This window comes from Somniosus microcephalus, chromosome 6 (genome assembly GCF_052327205.1).
Source record: "Somniosus microcephalus isolate GS21.2 chromosome 6, FLI_Smic_1.0, whole genome shotgun sequence".
NCBI lineage: Eukaryota > Metazoa > Chordata > Chondrichthyes > Squaliformes > Somniosidae > Somniosus > Somniosus microcephalus.
This window is the reverse complement of record NC_140992.1, coordinates 130,232,971-130,255,502: the sequence shown is the minus strand read 5'-3', so window position 1 is coordinate 130,255,502 and position 22,532 is coordinate 130,232,971. Positions and strand designations below refer to the sequence as shown.

At 44.9% G+C, this 22,532-nt stretch overlaps 2 protein-coding genes across 2 annotated transcripts in view; one reads left to right on the top strand and one right to left on the bottom strand.

The window, feature by feature from the left end:
- dzip1l (DAZ interacting zinc finger protein 1-like) overlaps window positions 1-22,532 on the top strand; it is a 413,098-nt gene that overhangs the window by 310,867 nt on the left and 79,699 nt on the right. The gene's annotated exons all lie outside the window — the stretch shown is intronic.
- LOC147116066 (claudin-18-like) lies at window positions 3,544-21,225 on the bottom strand. The gene is made up of 5 exons (XM_085989493.1): window positions 21,006-21,225; window positions 10,097-10,261; window positions 7,883-7,988; window positions 6,716-6,826; window positions 3,544-3,928 (listed from the first exon to the last, which is right to left on the bottom strand). The coding sequence occupies exons 1-5, from the start codon at window positions 21,223-21,225 to the stop codon at window positions 3,727-3,729; spliced, it is 804 nt and encodes a 267-aa protein (XP_085845619.1). The 3' UTR covers window positions 3,544-3,726.

Here is a 22,532-nt window from a genome sequence, read left to right as displayed (position 1 = left end):
ACTTAGCAAAGGCCTGGTCTCAAGCCTGGTGTATTTGTCTCCAGCCCCCATGGTTTAAATCATAATCTATTTGCATATTAGAGGTGATTCTGCCGATTCGCACCCTCTGTGGGGAGCGGCACACACCGGGAGTCCATCTCAGGAACTTGTGGGCAATGTTCCCTGTAATGTTGTTTGGTACTGTGCGGACCCTTTTACATTGAAAAGCCGGCAAGCCAACTGCGTGGGATCCCTGGAGTACTGTGCGGCCGCACAGCTTACAGGAAACATTGCTTGTGGGTGCATCAGAATGGTACCAGGGATAAGGGACTTCAGTTATGTAGAGACACTAGAGAAACTGTGTTGTTCTCTTCAGAACAGGGAAGGTTAAGGGGAGATTTAACAGGTTCAAGATTGAGGGTCTTTGATAGAGTGGATGGGAGAAACTGTTTCCAAGGGCAGGAGGGTGTGAACCAGAGGACACAGTTTAAGATAATTGGCAAAAGAACTAGAGACGAGATGAGGAGAATTTTTTTACGCAGTATGTTTTTATGATCTGGAATGCACTACCTGAAATGGTGATGGAGACAGATTCAACAGTCACTTTCAAAAGAATCGGAGCACTTCCATCCCAGAATAAGCTGTTCACTGATGGCCACTTGAGAACATTTGGACTTTATTTTTCAGTCACGCTCTTCCATCCATTTAATGCAACGCTTTTATTTTAATTTTATAAGAAATAAAGCCTCACATTCTTACTTAACAAAGCCTAAGACCTAAACACGACAGTGGTAAGGACAAATTGACAGAAATAATGAGCGCTGCCAGCTCACGTAGTGCGGTAGACTAATGGCTATGGCAGAATCCTGGCAACCCAGAGGTTAAGAGTTAAAATCCCTCCATGAAACGGAATTTAAAATAATCTGGTAATGTGTGGACAACCTGCCGATTGTTGTAAAAACCCAACTGATTCACTAATGTCCTTCAGGGGAGAGAATCTACCTGGTCTGGCCTGTATGTGACTCCAGTCCCACCCTACATGGTTGACTCTTAATCCCTTCAGGGAAACTATGGCTGGGCAATAAATGCAGCCTTGCCAGCGTTGCCCACATCCCAAGAACAAATTTTAAAAAATAAAAAGAGGAAGAAATCTATGTTTAAAATAGTCTACGCTGAGGGTTTGCTGAGTCCACAAGTTTTGGTGCTTGATTTGGTCTGAGCTCCAGGCGTGTTGTAGCTGAGCAGTGGAGCCCAGCTATCCACTGCTCTGCATTAGGTAGCATGCAACCATGTAACCACAGCACTGTTCAACCATTGCGCAGTGCTGCTTAACACCATGCCTTGATGTAGCTTTGTGAAAGAGAGTTTCACGTTCTAAATGTTAAGCACGGCGGCGGCTGGGTGATGCAGTGGGTCAGATTGCGACTTTTGGTAACTAGATTCAAATCCAACCCAGACTGATGGGACAAAAGTCTCCACTGCTTTCTGGTTGTAAGGACCCAACACGTAATGGATTTGGGCAGTTGCTGTTCCAATTCCACGCAGATGAGAGTTCAGGGCCCAAAATGATCCTAATTTAGCCCAAATCACACAGTCAGTTGGGTGGCACGTGTGAAAAATATAGATATGCAGTTGGGGACTTCAATTAGGGCTGAGACACATTTCATCAAAGAAAATAATAAAAGAATATAAACTTCTATTTTTTTTTGCTCATTGTACTTAAATTCTGCCAGGCCAGTGACAAAGATTACAAAAGAAAATGAAACCAGCGAGTGAGGCCTATGAACACAAAGTGTAAAAATAAAGCCTTTCCGTCATGTATTTTACACCACCTTCTGAAATATTGTCACTGCTGCTTGTGGTAATATTCCTGCACTTTTTGCGGAATATTTGTGAATAATAAAAAAGTACATATTCATAATAGTTAAAAAAAAACACAAAGCACATGCATCCTACTGAACCCCAGGGGTGAGATTACGAAATGTTCCTGTTTTGTAACTTATTCAACAATCATTTTGCAAAGAGCTTTTTAAAGAAATAAAACAGCAATCCATGTGCTAACCAGGGGGTAGACAGTGAATGGGAAACCTGTTCGATGAGTTCTGCTGTTAAGCAATGCTTACTGTGGATTCATACCCTCTTAAAATTGGTGTTTTAAGTCACTAAGGTACCAAAAAATCTTCAGCCACTCCTAAGGTTGAAGTCCTCTGCATGGCTTATGACAACATGTCCTACTCCCCTCGCCCCCCCCTCTATTGTTCATTGGTCCCAACACTCTTCTCTTGCTCCTTCCCGCCCCCCTTACACTATGGCTATTCCCTAATTTCACTGGTGCCAAGCAGTGGTGTAAGTACTAAGCACACCTTGCCTGAGAACAAGGACTAAATGGTGGGAGGGGCAAGGTAGATTGAACTGAATGGGAGGAGAGTCCGAAGCCAACATTAAATGGATGTAGGGGCGGAGGGTTTGAGGTGGAGATGTGTTGGGGTGCAGATGAAGCGGAAGGGATAGTTCAAATGAATGAAGGGAAAGGGGGAATCTCGGAGGTAGTGAGACAGGGAAATCTTGGCGACATAGACCAAGTGAGAGAGGGGTGAATAGCAAGTTCAAAATTGAGAAAGTGTTGGCATCAGCTCGTGGCCTGTACTAAGCAAATGCTACGTTAGAAAGGTTATTAAACCTGGACAAGGATCACTTGACATTTGGAACGCTTGTTTTGCACTTTTCTGCTTCTCTCCCCTTGTATTTGTGTGTGTGGGAGACACTGGAGAAAGAGATAAGGAGGACTCTCCTGCTTTCTGTTATTCAGCTGTTCCATGATCCCACAGTGAAGGTCAGGAACCTGCCAGGTTGGAGATCATGCCCGTTACCTAAAGTTTTCAAAGTCTACTTTTCTATCTCTCTCCTCCTTACCCCACTGCACCTGGGCACTATCCAGTTTGAGAAAGTGGAACAGTCCAGTCTCCACATTGACACCAATTGGCATCACTTGCTCATCAAGCTAATGGAACACAGGAATAGGAGAAGCTGGTTTGGTCCAATAATTCCATCCCTTTTAGATAGATCATTCCCACTTACGTGCCTCTCAACATGTTCATTATCCCTTGTCTCTCAGGAAACTCATCCAGTTATATTTTGAACCCATTTATACTCCTTGCTTCAGTGACTTCTGGTAACTGAGCCCACATTCTTATCCTTTGTATGTAAAAAGTTCTGTCTAATTTTTAAATTCCCTACCATGGTGTTTGAGGGAACGTTAAAGTGGTTCAGGGTTATTCCTACTCCCTCCCATGGGTGATATGAGTGGTCAAAACTGGATTCGAACTCGGGGTTCAAGTCTGGTGTCCATGGGGATAAAATTCACCTTCAGAGGGGGTGCAAAATGGGTGGTAGTGGATTGTCCACACATTATTCTCCCTGCCTGATTTCTTTTTCCATTGACAGGTGGCCGATCCCCTATTGTCCATTTTGAGCCCCCACTGTGGTTGAATTTGATCCCCCTTCCCATGCGCAGTCACTGTAGCGACTGGGCTGGCCTGTCATCTTAATCAATTGAGTGCACGTTCTAAGAGTCTGCCTGATCGTCCTTATCAGCATCTAAATTACACGGCAGAGCGATTGGTTCGGAGAGCGAGCTAAGCAAACGTATCCTGGAATAATGTTTCAGAAATGGAATCCTGAGGTGATGGCTGTGTTTTAGAATCTCACCCTGGGGTTGCGCTGGGACACCCGATGAAAGCAGCAAATTTACACGTAATCATATTTCCCACCCATGTCGCGTTTGGCATCCTCGTTGGTGTTTCGGTTGTACGTGGATTTCCTCGATTCTACCTCATCGGGATAGGTCTTCCTTACGTGGGACATTTCTGTTTCATAGTGTGCGCCGGATTTGTAGCCTGTCTTGGAGGGAACCCCGCGGCTCTGGGCCTTGTAGATGGTAGAATTGTACCTGCACAAAATGATGACCTGTTTAATGGGCAGTTCCTTTGAACCTTTGCTTCCCAGTATTGTTAAACCCAAAACCCAACCTTAATGAAGTTCTTATATGTTCATAAAATTGTATTTCACCCCCTGCGGTTTACTGCCACCCTCTGCTACCATTAGCACCTCTCCCAAGCAACCATTCTTCCTGCGTATGTCAATGGGCTAGTTTTTCATAGGAGAGGCATCACAGCTGACCTGATTCCTGTCTGCAGCTGATGACTGTACCTGTGCAAGCTCCAACAGGGCCACCATTCCCCCCAGCGCCCTGTGTTACTGACTATCTCTACTGATAATCCAGCTCCCTCACTGACACTCAGTAAGCCCTCCCCCAGCACCCTGTGTTACTGACTGTATCTCTACTGATGTTAATCCAGCTCCCTCACTGACACTCAGTAACCCCTCCCCCAGCGCCCTGTGTTACTGACTGTATCTCTACTGATGTTAATCCAGCTCCCTCACACTGTCACTCAGTAACCCCTCCCCCAGCACCCTGTGATACTGACTGTATCTCTACTGATGTTAATCCAGCTCCCTCACTGACACTCAGTAAGCCCTCCCCCAGCGCCCTGTGTTACTGACTGAATCTCTACTGATGTTAATCCAGCTCCCTCACACTGTCACTCAGTAACCCCTCCCCCAGCACCCTGTGCTACTGACTATCTCTATTGATGTTAATCCAGCTCCCTCACACTGTGGGAGTCTTAACTCAGGGAGCATGGTTACCTGTGAATAGGAGTGTAAGTGACTTCAGGAGGATATAGACAGATTAATAGAGTGGGCAGATAGATTTCAGAAGAAATTGAATGTGGTAGAACAAGAGGTGATACATTTTGGGAGGAAGATGGAGAGGATGTATGCACTAAATGATGAAACTTAAACGTAGTAGAGGAGCAGGGAGACTGTGGGGTTCAGATACCCAAATCTTTGAAAGTGGGAAGAGAAGTTGATAAAACTGTCTTTGAAGAAAAAGCAAAAGAGATCCTACATTTTACATATAGGTGCACGGAATACAAAAGTAAAGACGGACAGTAATGCTAAACCGACACAAATCATTAATTAGGCTGCAGTTGGAATACGGTGTCCAGTTTTCAGCATCTTATTTTAGGAAGGATGTCAAGGCCATAGAGAGGGTACAGAAGAGCTTCACTAACGTGGATTATAGATTTCAGTTATTAGGAGAGACTGGAGAAACTGGGGTTCTTTTCATTAGAACAAAGAAGGTTAAGAGGAGGTCTAATATTCAAAGTTCTGAAAGGTTTTGATAAATCAGGAAAACTTACTTCCACTGGTAGTGAGTTGTAAACCAAAGAGTATAAATTTAAACTCATCACCAAAAGAAGGAAGGGAGAGGTTAGAAGAAATTATTTTACACAAAGAGGTTGATAGGATATGGAAGGTCCTAGCAGAAACAGTGGGGGAAGCAGAATCCATAATGTTAGCTTTTAAAAGAGAAGTGGATCATTTTTTGAAGAAGAAACATTTAAAAGGGTGTGGAGAAAGGCCATAGAATCATAGATGATGGCAGCACAGAAGGAGGCCATTTGGCCCAGCAAGTTTGTGCTGGCTCTTTGCTAGAGCTATCCAAAACTGATCCCATTATCTTTCTCTAGCCCCGTTTCTTGTGTCAGCTTGGCTCAGTTGGTAGTACTCTCATGTCTGTGTCAAAAGGTTGTGGGTTCCAACCCCACCAAAGGCTTAAGCACACTTTCTACTTGTGCATTTTCAGCAAATTCCAAGATTGTGCTCCTTAAGCCCACATCTTCTGCGTATAGCTAGTGGACCCAGCATTGACCCCTGAGGTACACTACACTACTCCCAAGGCTTCTCCAATCCAAAGTGCAAATGTGACAAAGTAGATTTCCCTTTCAGAGACTCAGCACAGGAACGATGGGACCAAATGGCTTCCTTCTATGCTATAAAATTCTATGAACTCCCAGTTGGAACCCTTGTTGCTCAGAGTATCTCTGTCCATATTAATCCAGTTCTCTCACGCTATCGGGCACGGTATCTCCTCCCAGCGAGCTCTCGCAAACAACATAATCAACATGCACTGTTCAAACAAGAATGGTGGAGAAAATAGCAATTAGGGAAACAATGAGATAATTGCTACATAAATTCCACTCGAATGTCACAGTGCTCCTGTTCTTATTGATGAAAATCCTAAGGAAAGGGCCAAGGTACATAGTGCAGAACACCACCAGGGTTCAAAAGAAGAGGGCGGAAGATGAACGAGATCTCGGATTTTAAAAGCCAGTAAATTGTAGGTGGATGAGAAGACTCGGGGAGTTCCACTGTTTTGGAGTTCCACCATTTTGAGTCTTAATTTTAACACAGTGCAGATGCAGAGGGGAGGAAGATTGTGCCGGACAGCATATTTGGAGTTTAGGAGGCACTTGAGAGGTGCACTAACAATGGTAGTGTGCATTTGGAAAATCCTTTGTAAACAATTCTTCTTTGATTTTTCTGATTTTTTTTCCTACTCTCAGCAGAACAAACTGAGAAAAGGAAGTTGAAACAATGGAAGAGAGAATATGGAATAAAAAAGGTTACATTTAATTTTGGCTCCGTCTTTGTGCTGCACATATGTCACTCAGAATATCCCAAGAAAGTCATGGAAACCTTTAGGCAGAACAAATGGAAACTATAAAGATCCCGTGCCATGTATTGTGGATTCGAGTGATGGTTGACATTAATGACCATTGATTTCCCTCTCCTTTATTTGTGGCTGTACTCCGCACGCCCAGTTACTCACCGAGTCTGCTCGGGTACCAGACCTCTACAGGCGATGCACATGATTATCCCACCGACAACGAGCAGGCCTCCGGACACCCAGCCCACAAACAAGGCAGAGCCAAATGTGTACCTGTAGGGAACAACAGCCTCGTCAGTCAAAAAACTGTCACCAGTAATGCCTACTGCACACCTGGGTACTGTGCACCCTATTAAAGGAGCAGGTGTATGGGTAATTGTCTTGTTCAAATCAAGTAGAAAATGAACAATGTTTGCGTTGAGATTAGAAGAAATTTCTTTCTCATCCAACAGGTTAGGATGTGGATCTGGCTTCCAATACAAGCAATTAGTGTTGTGTTGACCAACTCATTGACAAAAGTGCTGGATAGATAATTTGAGAAAGGGATTGTTGGTTCTAAGGTGAAGGGTAGATGCAGATGATTTAATGTTCTACAGAGCACAATGGGTCCTGTGCTACTGGGATCAGGGATTAGTTCTTTGCAGAATGCAATGGGCAATTTTGAGCCAAGTGTGGTTTATAAGGTTGGACTGGTATGCTGGAGTTTTGCTTGGTTACCTTGAGGGATTTGGGGAGAAAAGTCACAGAACTTTATGCCCATTACCTTTGGTTGCCTCGCTCAGGAGCTAGAGTAGATGGGCTGAGTCTATAACACCATAAATTGTACATGGTCCATGGGGGGAGCGAATGACCTTTTCTCAATCCATACTTTTTTATTGTTACAGAGAGTGGATAACAGTGAGTTGAGTCCATAATCTGGGCTGTCTGAGGAAGTGCGGCACTGTTGGAGGTGCCGTCTTTTGAATGAGACATTAAACCGAGGCTCTGTCTGCCCTCTCAGGTGGTCGTAAATGATCCCACCGCACTATTTTGAAGACGAGCAGGGGAGTTCTCCCCAGTGTCCTGGCCAATATTGATCCCTCAACTGACATCACTAAAAAAACAAATTAACTGCTCTTTCATCTTATTCCTGTTTGTGAGACCTTTCTGTCACATTTGCCTACGACAGTGATAACACTTCAGTGACTGTGAAGCATTTTGGGATGTCCCGAGGATGTGAAAGGTGTTATATAAATACAAGTTCTTTCTTTTCTTAAATCTAGAGAAAAACAATTGAAAACTAGTAACACAAAGAGGTTCCAGTTGTTGGGCTGCATTCCTGAGTCTTACCTCTGCTGAACTGACCCTTGAGCCCCAAGTATCGACGAGTTTATCGCCCAAAAGTTTGTCACCAACATGTTTCCGTAGATTGATACTCCGGCGATGCAACAAACCCCTGTCCAGGTTTAAACAACAGGTGTTAGTCGAGGGGCAACAGATGTAAACATTTATAAATCACTGGTTAGGCCTCAGCCGGAGTATTGTGTCCAATTCTGGGCACTGCACTTTAGGAAGGATGTCAAGGCCTCGGAGAGGGTGCAGAGGAGGTTTACTAGAATGGTATCAGGGATGAGGGACTTCAGTTACGTGGAGAGACCAGAGAAGCTGGGATTGTTCTCCTTCGAGCAGAGAAGGTTAAAGGGAGATTTGATAGAGGTGTTCAAAATCATGAAGGGTTTTGATAGAGTAAATGAGGAGAAACTGTTTCCAGTGGCAGAAGAGTTGGTAACCGGAGGACACAGATTTAAGGTGATTGGCAATCAGCCATCAGCCGGCATCTAACACTTTGCTTTTATTTATATTAAAGCTTCCCAGTTGTACATGTCCCCCTTGCAAGCCTTCAGGTTTAGGTTTGAACAAGCTGATCCAATTGGGATTTTAAAAAATTCTGGAGGTGAATTTTTGTGCTCATCGAAGTGAGTGATGTTCGCCCTGGGGAATGGGGCACTTACCCATTTCAGTCAGCCAGTGTTTGCATCAAGTGCTCCCCGATCAGGCACAGCGCAGTCAGCTCTCTCTACTCACGCCCAGCAATAAGAGCATAAGAAATAGGAGCAGGAGTAGGCCATTTGGCCCTTTGAGCCTTCTCTGCCATTCAGTAAGATCATGGCTGATCTTCTACCTCATCACCATTTTCCTGAACTATCCCCATATCCCTTGATTCCCTTAATATTCAAAAATCTGTCAATCTCTGTATTGAATATACTCAATGACTGAGCCTCCACAGCTCTCTGGGGTAGAGAATTCCAAAGATTCACCACCCTCTGAGTGAAGAAATTTCTCCTCATCTCAGTCCTAAGTGGCTGACCACTTATTCTGAGACTCTGACCCCTGGTTCTAGACTCCCCAGCCAGGGGAAACATCCTCCCTGCATCTACCCTGTCAAGCCTTGTAAGAATGTCATCCCATCAGAAGTGCACCCCCGACAAAGTCACCCACAACAGGGCCCCTGTGACTGCTCTTTGTGAGATGGTCAACTTATGCTACACTAGGGAAAGGTTTGTGCTGCACACGAGCACCCATCAGTCAGAAGAAGGGAAACTTTCATTCACAAACCCATTACAGCACCCTGTCTATATATTCCCATTTTGATTTTTTTTTTACATGTACTTCATAGATTTGCCACCTGTTGCCAAGTCCAAAACTGGAGAGAGGGCAATGTATAGAGGCAGTGCGAGGGAGGGGCAGAGCTGGGGGATGTGTCATGGCTTGACGTCTGCTATTGTTTTTTTTTGCTGATGAACATTCATTGATTATTAAGGTTCTCAATGTCTTCAGATGAGAAATAGAGGGAGAAAGCCTGGAATAGGATGGCTAAATTCTGGACAACCCATTCAAGGAATGGTCAGTACAGTCCAAGACCGGATGAGCGCTGGCCCTACTGAAAGATCAGAATAACACACAGGGTGCTGCCTGGATGGTCTAGGTGGTGAAAGCGCCCAACGGGAGGAGCACTAAAGCAACACACGGGTGCCATTGCGAGGCTTCACTCACTGTAACCGATCTGAGCTGGCACAGAGCTGCAGTTGGAGTGCTGCAATTCTCCTCAGTGCCCGTGAGCTAAGGAGAGGGGGGAATAAATCAGCCAGGGATCCCATTTCTGATCACAAGTCAGTACCCCTCCATTGCTGGAAAGCCTAATTGTGTGGTTTAGAACAGGGTTGGGTGTGGCTATGATGCCCTCCACAGTTGAATACCTTGTCACCGCTTGATGTTCAGCTATTAAGGTGTGATACTGCGGAGCCTCTGTAATTGAACACCATCAATCCCCGGGGGTGGGGGAGATAGAAATTCACACCTCTTTGAACTGGCAGAAAGAGAGTTAAGTATATCGACTGTCTCCGAAGGGATTAAACGTGAAAAGGGTTGTTTTACTCAACGCCCGTGACCAGTGGGGTGTGAAGGATGGGAAACCGTGGGCCGTGCGTGTTCGCGATTGCCCAATATGTGTGGCAGGCTCGCCCTCGGTAGCGCGCGTTCGGCCCTCCCGGCGGTGCGCAATACCTGCGACGATGAACAGGACCCCGGAGGTGAGCGTTAGGTTGGCCTTTGCAGCGTCGTCCATGGTTCCCAATCGAATACACTTCAGTGCCAGGATGCAGACCAATGAGCCGATCAACGACAGCACGATGGAGACGATCATCAGGGCCCGGACAGCCTGGAAGGTGGCTGTTGGCGGGAAGTATAGCCGTTAGCGCAGCTACCAAGTACAGAGTGTTTCAAACATTGCCCGTCGACCTTTCGCAGCATCACATGAAGGGTTACCTGGCAGAAGTGAGTCCGCAGAGAAACAGCCAATCAATGCGGTTCAATGGAACTGTAACAGTGGACAAAGGAATTATGGAGAAGTGAAATTGGACATGGGAGGGAACGCAAATCACATTTGCCGCCCGTTATATCGCACACCCGATATTCAAAGGGACTGAATAACGGGCGGAGCGTATAACAGGCCGCCGATGCGGTTCCGCCCATTTTGTTCCCATGCCCAATTTCACCCCCACTGTTTCCAAAATGGCTCAGTGGGTAAATACACTGCCCCAAGTGTTTTGCTCAGACCAGGGAGTGCCCAGGTTAGATACATGGGCTGTGCTGAGTTAACTGATCTCAGTCTGGAGGACAGTAAGGGTGCTCACAGTTTGGCCTTTATTCGGGAGGACGAAATCAGCCAGGGTTTCAGCCCTTGATTGGCACCTTGTGACCCCTGCTAGAAAAGATACGTGAGGTCAAGGTTGCGATGCATAGCCTGGCCACACGTTGAAGAGTAGTCACTTCATCCAGGTAGTACAGGGCAGCAAATACGCTACGAGTCTGCACCCTCAGGAGAGATGGGGAGGGAAGTGGAGGAAAGAGTTCAGAGAGAAAGTGAGAAAGAAAGGATAAAAGATTACAGATATTTGATTTTAAAGTCTTAAAGTTGCAAAGTAACTTGCTTGTGTCTAGTAGGCACGTGACCTTTTCCAATCTGATGCCCACCATTACAGGGGAATAGTCTTGTTGGTTAAAGGACAAAGACAGTGATGTCGTGGGAACACCATCACCTCCAAGTTCTCCTTCTAATCATACGCTATCCTGCCTTGGGCTTACCTTGCTATTCCTTCATTGTCGCTGGGTCAAGATCTTGGAATTCCCCACCACTTGGGAGCACTACTTGAACAAGGACTGCAGCGGTTCAAGGAGAAGGCCCATCACCACCTTCTCAGGGCACGGTCTTGCCAGGGATGCCCACATCACAAGAGTGAATAAAGCCCATGTAGTACTTTTCACACTCCTGAATGACACAGGGTGTACTATATAGTGGTAATTTTGTAACCGCCTGTTGTCCGTATAGAGCTTCCCTAGCAGCAACCATGGGTCACAATATTATAGCCCTGTCTCCAACATAGACTTACATTAGGCAAGGCTTCGTGCTGGAAGGGACACCTTGCAAAATTCCCTCACACCTGTTGCAGCGTAAAGTAACTGAGGGGAATGTTAGCTAGAGGGCAGGAGGCCAGGCAGGATTGGATAGTGCAGAGGAGAAAGTAGATGAACACTCCGAAGTTTTGCTTGGGGCTCGGGATGTATTTGCATAAGAACTCCTCATGTTGAAATACCCCCACAACCATGGCCCATCATACCACTGCAACCTCCTTATATCTGCCCCACGTCCTACAGCCCTCTGACTCTGGCCCGCTGTACATTCCCCCCCTCCTTTCACCCCATCATTGGCGGTAGAACCTGCAGTACCTTGATTCCATTCCCTGGGTCACCCTCCCGGAAACCCTTCACTGCTCCACTTCTTTCTCCTTCTTCAAAAGCCTTTTCAAAACCCATCTTTTCAATCAGCCTTTTGTCACCCTGACCTCTCCCTCCTTGGCTGGCCTTCCTGATTGTTTCCATTTATTATGGTTAAGGTGCTCTATAGGTACAAGTTATTGAGTATGGAGTGTAGTCATTTCAAGCATTGTGCAGCTCAGTATATTCACCATCTATTCAAATACCAGTTTAAACACTAGGATGTTGAAGGTAAGGGAGGCCTTTCCCACTCAAAGGACAATAGAGGCTAGTAAAGAATCCATTGCAGTGAATGGGTTCGGGGGACAATGGGAGGTGTTTCTCAAGAGAAGGGGAATATTTCTGAAGCAATTCATGGTTATGTGAATTAACTTTCAAAGTGTTTCTCATAGTGTTGTACTTGTGTGTTACCTTATCACATCCTCAGAATGTTCCCAAAGCACTTCATGACTAATGAATTACTTTCTAAAGTGCAGCTATCGCTGTTACATAGGCAAACATGGCAGCCAATTTGCACATAGCAAGGTCTTACGGCAAATGAATGACCAGTTAAATTGTTTTTGGTGATGTTGATTGAGGGATTGATGTTGGCCAGGACACCAGGAGAACTCCCTGCTCTTCCTCGATTAGTGCCATGGGATCTTGACCATCCATCAAAATCATCAGAACAGGCATGAAGGGCCTCGGTTTAACTTCTCAACCGAAAGATGGCACCTTGGACAATGCAGCACTCCCTCAGTGCTGCACTGAAGTGTCAGCTTTGATTATGTGCTCGAGTCTCTGAAGTGGGACTTTGAACTCAACCTTCTGAGTCAGAGGCGAGAGTGATACCAACAGAGACAAGCTGACATTTTGTAGGGTAGGTTATTGTTTAGGGTCATTATGTACAGTTCCTAATTATATAGCAGGCCCACTCCAGAGACTTGAGCACATTATTCTAGGTTGACACGTCATTGCAGTACTGAGGAAGACCCGCACTGTCGGAGGTGCCGTCTTTCAGATGAAGTATTAAGCAAGACGTGTCAGAGCACAATCGAGATGTAGGTTTGCACTGTTTGAGCAACACCTGCTGCAGTATTACTGCAGTCATAATTGATACTGCATTTAGTTCTGGGCTCTTGTGGCTGGTTCTCAGTGTGAGAGTCTGGGCAGTGGGTGGCAACGTCAAATTAAACTTGGCAAACTGGTTAAAACAGCAGCTGGCAAGACCAGAGGAAAAACAGGTCGGGCTTTGTGAATCAGGCCAGTTTGCTTTGGCGTTGCTGCGATACAAAAGCAGCTTTAGTTTAACTTAGAGGTCAGTATAACTAGGGTCTGGTGGGCTCCTGTGTCTTTCAATGGACACCAGTCTCAAACCTGTACCTGTTATACAATAACACCCTTCACTGCTGCAGCACCAATAGCAGCTGGCAGGCGTTGCTTCTGCCCAGGCTGAACTCCGAGATTATTAGGAAATGTGGCTTTTCTTGTAGAAATATGGCACTTTGCTCAAAATGGTAAAATTGAGGTCACTGAAGGCACATGGGTGCTGAAGTTTCTTCCTTCACTCATTCAAACGATAAAGCGGATCGAAATAAAAGGTGACAGAGCTTCGGCTCAAAGTGCTGAGGGGCTAATCCAGCCGTGTTTACAGCTGCTCCATGGGTCCCTCTGAAATTGATTGAACTACATTTGTGAAAAATGAGAAGCAGCTGGTTTCCTTCACTAAGGCCATTAATGATGTATGTGTCCAGCATCGCAGTGACATCAAGAGGTGAGTTTATTCTAGGTCAGATCCAGAGATAGCAGAAGATTTCAGCATATCACCAACGCGTAGAGAGAGGGCTCGAGCCAGTTCAGAATTCCATCTCGTTGGCCAGGCATGGACCCTAGTGAATACTGGTGTCAGCCGTGGCTCAGTGGTAGCACTCTCGCCTCTGAGTCAGAAGGTTGTGGGACCCACGAAAATCACCAGAACAGGCATAAAGGGCCTCGGTTTCATCTCTCAACCAAAAGATGGCGCCTTTGACAATGCAGCACTCCCTCAGTGCTGCACTGGAGTGCCAGCCTAGATTATGTATCCAAGTCCTGGTGTGGGATTTGAGCTCCACCTTCTGACTCAGAGGTGAAAGCGCTACCAACAGAGACAAGCTGACACAGTGAAGGGTAGTTTATTGTTTTGGGTCATTACGTACGGTTCCTGTTTATTTAGCAGGCCCACTCCAGAGACTAGGCTGACACGTCATTGCAGAACTGAGGAAGTGCAGCACTGTCAGAGGTGCCCTCTTTCAGATGAGATGTTAAATCGAGGCCCAACTGCCCGATCAGGTGGACGTAGAAAATCCCATGACATCCCCGTGTCCTGTCCAATATTTATCCCTAAACCAACACCACTAAAACAGATTATCTGGTCATCATCACATTGCTGTTTGTGGGACTTTGCTGTGCGCAAATTGGCTGCTGCGTTTCCTACATTACAACAGTGACTACACCTCAAAATACTTCATTGGCTGTAAAGCGCTTTCAGATGTCCTGAGGTCATGAAAGGCCCGATAGAAATGCAAGTTCTTTTTTCTTTCTTTTACTGGGAAGAGGGAAGAGAGGAAGGTATTTGAACATGTGAACGAGGAGCTCTTATGAACGAGGGCATACATCCCATGCCCATTTTTGTTTTGATTCCCTGCCCCAGTTTATTTGGTCATTTTCTAGCAATGTTGGAGTAGCATTTCACCGGGCAAGGGAAGCATATCTTCAGATTAACTGCAGTGAGGGGTTTATCTGCACGGCTACACAAAGCATAACAAACCTCACAACATTTAAATTAAGTTCATTTTTAAAACGCTTAAGAGAATCTAGAAGTTCCACAGGAAATGTTATTTACAGTTAATTTATACTCTATTCATTACGATTGACTGAACTACATTAATTATTGTTCTAAACTTTTCCCAAGTACAACCCAGTCTCTGTTTGGTAAAGAAGGCGCTTGTCTTTAGGACCTTCATGTTTCTTTATTGTTTTCATTTGCTCTGCTCTTCTGCAAGCACTGACTTGTGAGGCGGTCGCAGGCAGCCCTCTGGTACCTTTGTGCAGTTGGGCATTCATCATGTGTTAGAATAGACGGCAAAGGATGGTAGGTAGCTCAGCCATGAAAGCTTGCACAGCTTAGCTCAATCTTGTCTGCCCACATGGTCCACACACTTTTCATCGCGAACAGGTGCGGGATCGGGGCTGATCTTTCCCTTTTCCTTGCTCGGGGATGCTAGGCCAGTTTTAGTGCCTCCTCCTCCTGCATAAGCTGCGGTAAGCTATCACATGCAGGGGATTCAGCTTATTCCTTCCGGTCCCTGTGGCACCATATTACACTGAGCTGTACACATGCCTACCAGATCATCTGAGAAGTAAACCTGAGAAGATTGCAATGATAAGGCATGTTTGAGGGATTTTTCTTTTGAATCATTGTTGAGAGTTTTGGGGTTCAACCCTTCCCTCAGCACGACATTTTGAATCAGGGAATTGAAATCCAGTCAAAAACTCTTAAGTTGGGTCATTTTCTGCAGGCCCAGGTTTTGTGAGTGAAAACTCTGGTTTTATTTTGACTCCTGCTGTTCTATCCTGTGACACAGTGGTTAATGGTTTAATTTTTCATTGCAAATGGGCAGACACAAGATCTGTGTGAATCGGGCCCACTTGAGCATTCGCTGAGCTGCAGCATGAGACTGATTTTCCAAATGGATGGAAAATCGGTGGAGTTCCCGAATGTTTGTGGCTGGTGAACGAAGCCCTTACATATCATAGCAGACAAGAACTAGGACCAATGCAATGGGATATTTTTCTGCCACTCTTTCTCTTCCCTGCTTAGTGCCATCCATATAATCAGCCATGATCCAAATGTTCAGATGAGTCTGTGGCACAATTCCACCCTGATATTCCCTCCTTTTCTGGGTTTGTATCAAATCTATAACTTTACTGCATTCTTACCCTAAGTTTAAAAAGAACAACTTTCGTATTTTTTCACTTTAATGGAGATTTCAAACAGAAGTTAGTGGCCTAGAAATTTGTCTTGGGCAGTGGTGTTAAATGGGCATTATTGGATCGGCCACCCGTTATATGCAGCGCCTGATATTCAGTTCTATTGGCTGCAATAACGGGTGGCCGATCCAGTAGCGCCCGTTTAGTGCCACCGCTGGAGACGAATTTCCGGGCCAGTATTTGCAAAGATGCCCTTCTTGAGTAAAGTTGACAAGTGTAGATTACAACATCAACTTGCATTCTGTAGCACCTTTAACGTAGTAAAACATCCCAAGGCGTTTCACAGGAGTGTAATCAGACTGAAATTTACACCGAGACAAAGGAGATATTAAGACCAGTGACCAAAAGCTTGGTCAAAGAGGTCGTTTTTAAGGAGCGTCTTAAAGCAAGTAAGAGTGGCGGAAAGGTTTATGGAGGGAATTCCAGAGCTTAGGGCCTAGATGGCAGAAGGCACGGCTGCCAGTGGTGGGGCGAAGGATGGGGAGGGGGGGTGGGGGAAGCACAAGAGGCCAGAGTTGGAGGAAGGCAGAGTTTTTGAAGGGTTGGAGGAGGATACAGAGATAAGGAGGGGCGAGGCCATGGGGAGATTTGAACACGAGGACGAGAATTTTAAAATCGGGGCGTAGATGGAGCGGGAGCCAACGTAGGTCAACAAGCACAGGGGTGATGGGTGAACGGGACTTGGTGTGAGTTAGACAGCAGAGTTTTGGATTAGCTTAAGTTTATGGAGGGTGGAAGATGGGAGGCCGGCCAGAAGATCATTGGAATAGTCAAGTCTGGAGGCGGCAAAGGCATGGATGAGGGTTTCAGCAGCCTATGAGCTGAGGCAGGAATGGAGTCAGGCGATGTTACAGAGATGTTACGCTATAGAATGATAATGAGTCCTAGCCCCATGAAAGCACATTCTCTATGCAGAGTGACCTTGGGACATTTTACTACGGTAAAGGCACTAAATAAATATTGAATCCTAGCCCCATTAAAGTACTTTCACCCATGGAATGATGGTGTGGCCTAGCTCTGTTTGCCCATCAGGTTTAGAACACTTAAAGCATTCATATGATTTTGCTATTTTAATACAGATGTTCACCTGTTTAAAATAAGCAGATTAGCATACCCAATATAATACGGCCAGAGGAATGTAATAAGAAACCTTGAAGTATCTGCCTGGATATTCCTGGCATTTACCTCCGAATTTATCTGGAAGTGACAATCTAAACACTAACTAAGATGAAGCTTGTGGAGTATTTTGTGTTGAGAGAGAATGGCACCTGATCCTCACAGTGGCTGTATGTTTGGTAGATCATGTTGACTGAGCTGAGGTACACTGTTTGTAAAATAGCTCATGGATGGAGGTGATGATCCTGTGCAGGGCTCATTCTATTATTTTTATATCTGAGGGGGTTGAGTGGCAGCCTTGCCCCCCTACCCCCCCCGCCCCGCCCCCCAAGTACATCAACGTAATTATCCTCACCCTCATATTCAAATGGCCTCGCTGCTTCCAACCCCTGTAATTTTCTCCAATCCTCCACTACAATTCACATCCTCCATTCTTCCAGTTCTGTTCTGCTGCATGTCCCCCCACCCCTCCCACACTCTCCTCCACTATCAGTGGAATCTCCTTCTGCTGTCACGCCCCTGATCTCTACAACCCTCTTCTTAAGCCTTGATTCTTTTTTGCCTCTCTACTTCCCTCCCCACCTCTAAAGGCTTCCTCACAGTTTACTTCTTTGCTTATGATTTTGGTCAACTTGGCTCACTTCTTCCCTACTTCCGGCTCAGTCTCCACCCTGCCCTCTCTGAAGCACCTCAAATGTTTTGTCACGTGTAGAGTGCTGTTTAAGTTCTTTTGTCTTGATTACAAAGAATGGCCACGGTCAGCTGAAGTCTTCTGATGTATGTTCAAGAATTTGCTGTTCATGTTGCCAAGTGAAACCCTCATTCCCTGAGGATACTTTGATAAACACTTGCATTGCAGAAACTCAAACAACACATCCATTTTAGTCGAGGAACATGTTCTAGTATTAGTGGGGTTTGTTGTAGTGTTAGCAGGAGACATCACAGGATTAGTGGGGTGTGTCACAGGATTAGTGGGGTGTGTCACAGGATTAGCGGGGTGTTTCACAGGATTAGCGGGGTTTGCTCAGTATTAACTGGGTTTGTCACAGTATCAGAGTATGTCACAGCATTGGTGAGGTTTCTCATTGTATCAGAGTAGGTCACAGTATAGTTGAGGTTTGATGTGGTAGTACCGGGTGTTGTTGCAATATTAGCGAGGCGTGTTACTGTGTGTATTAGTATTAGTGGGGTATCTTGTCCCTGCTCTTTCTTTATGTATCACTTGTAGTTAGACATTGTTGTATCACTGGTAGGGGTGGGAGAAGGCAAACAAAAATCTCGTGTCAAAACTGGGGGCCCAAAATACTTGAAAGATGATCTTAATACAAAAGGAGCAAATACTTAGCTAAGGCTTGTGGCATTCACAGTAGAATGCACCATTCCAGATAACTTCAACTAAACTTTTTCATAAATATCATAATAAGTAACTGGTTTTGAGATGAACAGTTGTAACAATTGTTGTCTTCAATCAGATGCTATTTAACCCAATGCAGCGAGGTGCTGAGATGCTGAAATGTTATACATTTCTGGTGTTTAGTTTTTGTTTCTCTAGTCTGCTTCCATTCTGTTTCATTTCCCTTACTCACAAATCCTTATACCTCATCATTTGCATATCTACAGTAGTTCTATAGGCACTTCTTCACACAAAGGGCAGTGGAAATCTGGCACTCCCCCAAAGAGCTGTTGAGGCTGGGGGTCAATTGAAAATTTCAAAAGAGTGATAGATTTGTATTAGGCAAGGGTGTTAAGGGATATGAAACCAAGGTAGTAGATGGAGTTAAGATACAGATCAGTCATGATCGAATTGAATGGTGGAACAGGCTTGAGGAGCTGACTGGCCAAGTCCTGTTCCTATGTTCTCTATATGTTGTTCACATTTCAAGATTAACAGTTTGCAAATGAAAAATACCACCTGTAACCAACCAGGTAAAGAATGAACATACATTTATATAGCACCTTTCACATCATTTGGATGTCCCAAACCCTTTACAGCCGATGAAGTTCTTTTGATGTGTAGTAACTGTTGTAATGTAGGGAAACGCGACAGCTAGTTGGTGCACAGCAAAGTCCCACAAACAGCAATGAGGTTACATAGGATATACGGCACAGAAACAGGCCATTCGGCCCAACCAGTCCATGCCAGCGTTTATGCTCCACTCGAGCCTCCTCCCGTCTTTCCTCATCTAAATCTATCAGCATAATCCTCTATTCCCTTCTCCCTCATATGCTTGTCTGGCCTCCCCTTAAACGCATCCATACTTTTCGCTTCAACCACTCCCTGTGGTAGCAAGTTCTACATTCTCACCACTCTCTGGGTAAAGAAATTTCTTCTGAATTCCCTATTAGATTTCTTGGTGACTGTCTTATATTGATGTCCTCTAGTTATGCTCTTCCCCACGAGTGGAAACATTCTCTCTCTTTCAAACTATCAACATTTTTCATAATTTTATAAACCTCTATTAGGTCATCCCTCAGCCTTTTTTCAAGAGTAAATAGACCAAGCCTGTTCATCCTTTCCTGATATGTATACCCTCGCATTCCTGGTATCATCCTTGTCAATCTTCTCTGTACCCTCTCCAGTGCCTCTCTATCCTTTTATAATATGGCAACCAGAACTGTATGCAGTACTCTAAGTGTGGTCTAACCAAGGTTCAGTACAGGTTTAGCATAACTTCCCTACTTTTCAATTCTAACCCTCTAGAAATAAACCCTAGTGCTTGGTTTGCTTTTGTTTTTAAATAACCAGATAATCTATTTGTTTAATGGTGTTGGTTGAGGGATAATTTGTTGGCCAGGACACAGGGAGAACTCCCCTAGTCTTCAAAAAATGCCACAGGATCTTCTATGTCCACCTGAGAGGACAGACCTCTCAGGTGGACATAGAGGCCTCATCTGAAAGATGGCACCTCCGACAATGCAGCACTCCCTCAGTACTTAGTCTAGATTATGTACTCAAATCTGGGAGTGAGGCTTGAACCTATGACCTTCTGAGTTAGAGGTCAGAGTGCTACCACTGAGCCACAGCTGACTCTCTGCAACAGAAAAGTCGTCCTCCTATCAGCACATACAAAAAATCTGAGATCAGAAAAAGCCATTTTGCTCCTCAAAACTCATCTGTCTAGTACATTAATCCCCATCAAAACCCATCCCTTGAGTATATTAACTCCCCCATCAAAGCCCATCTCTCTAGTACATTAACTCCCCCATTGAAGCCCATCCCTTGAGTACATTAACTCCTCCATTAAACTCCATTCCTTGAGTACATTAACACTCCCATTGAAGCCCATCCCTTAAGTACATTAACACTCCCATCAAAACCAATTCCATGAGTATAGTAACTCTCTGCTTGAAACTCATCTCTCTCGTATATTAATTCCTCCATCGAAACCCATTCCATGAGTACAGTAACTCCCCCATCGAAGCCCATCCCATGAGCTCAGTAACTCCTCCATCGAAACCCATCCCTCTAGTACATTAATTACTCCATCGAAACCCATTCCATGAGCTCAGTAACTCCTCCATCGAAACCCATCCCTCTAGTACGTTAATTCCTCCATCGAAACCCATTCCATGAGTACAGTAACTCTCCCCTTGAAGCCTATCCCTTTATTCATGTTGCCACTGAAGCCCGTCCTTCTCGTACATTAACTGTTCTACTAAGCCTATTCCTCCAGCACATTAATTTTCCCATAATGGCATCTAATTTTATTTTAAATAACCCAAATAATTTGTCTTTAATGCTTCGCCTAGCTGATTATGCCAGACGTTTATCATGAAGCTTTAACAAGAAATACCTGCAAGAACAGTGCCAGTTTATCACAAAAGGGATTTTAAAGTCCTTTTATGTTTTGCAAGCAATAAAATATATTCAGACTTCTATTTGTGAAATGTACAGATGTACCTATTTTAGTGCAGGTAGTTTGTTTGAGAAACGTAGTAAGTGTCTTTGAGACAGTCCTCTCCTGTTTGACAACCCCTGTCCACCCCCGACAGCACTTTGTCCACTTGTTCCTACCTGGAAGCCCTAGGATTGTAAAGAAGGGACGACATTCTGTGAAGCCCGATGTCTGCTGCACGCACGTTTTCCACAGACCCATGTAGTTGTAAACTGATGTCACCAGATCCTGGCCCAAATCCTGAGTGCTCCACATGTTCAAAGCAGTGGTGGTGATTGTCCCGGCAAAGCCTAGAGAAGAAATGACGAAGCCCAGGCACTGGCACATTGTGGTAGCCATTGCTTTTACAGCGAGTTTCTCAGCGGCGAGCAAGTGCGACACGTCTGAACAGTTGGTCTACTGTCGATCAAATGACCTGGCCCCTTATAGACGTAGTCTATGTGACTGTGAAACTTATCAGCACCGAACTGGTGAGTCACCTGTTTGCTTAATTTGTTTTCATTAGATAGACGGTAAAACGCAGACCAATTCTTCTGTTCCTATGAAACTTTTTCTTTTGTTTTTGGGAAAACCCTCCTTTTCCCTCTTCTCTTACTCACTTGACGTATTTTGCCTCTATTGGTTGAAGCTATGATAGATTATTGAAAGATCGTGTTTCAGCCATGGCTCAGTGGAAGCAGTCTTGCCTCTGAGCCAGAAGTTCGTGGGTTCAAGTCCTGCTCTTGCTCTAGAGACTTGAGCACAAAATCCAGGCTGACACTCCAGTGCAGTACGAAGGGAGTTCTGCACTATTGGAGGAGCCGTATTTTGAATGAGACCTGAAACTGAGGTCCTATCTGGCCCCTCAGGTAGACAACATAAAAGGTCCCATGACACTATTTGAAGAAGAGCAGGGCAGTTCTCCAGGTGTCCTCACCAACATTTATCTCTCAACCAACACTGCTAAAACAGATAATCTGGTCATTTATCTCATTTCTACTGTTGGACCTTGCAATGTACAAATTGGCTGCCGTGTTTGGCTGCATTACAGCATTTTAGAAGTACTTCATTGGCTGTGAAGCACATTTGCACATCTTGAGAAGAAAGGAGCCATATAAATCAAAGTTCTTTCTTCTCTGTCACAGCTTTTCTTGTATATTTTATCAGTGGTACTTTGGTACCTCCCCCTCTGAACTTCTTTCTAGTGTTACATGCTGTAATTGTGCTGTCCTATACATTCTTCTTCCTTTCTGAATCACACTAGAAGTGTCAACTTGGCTCAGTGGTAGCATTCTTGCCTTCGAATCAGAAGATTATGGGTTCAAGAACGACTCCAGGACTTCAGCATGCAATCCAGGTTGGCTCTTCAGTGCAGTACTGAGGGAATGCTGCATTGTCAGCAGTTCCATCCTTTGCAGGAGATGTTAAATCAAGACCTCTTCTCCCTGTTCAGGTGGAGGTAAAAGATCCCATAGCTCTATTTCAAAGGACAACTATGAAGTTCTCCCAGTACCCTTGCCAACATTAATCTCTCAACTAATCCTACCAAAAACAGATTAACTGGCCATTTATTGCCTTGCTGTTAATGGGATTGCATTTGTGCAAATTCGCTGTCATGTTTGCCTAAGTAACATTGACTACATTTCAAAACTGGCTGTGAAGCTCTA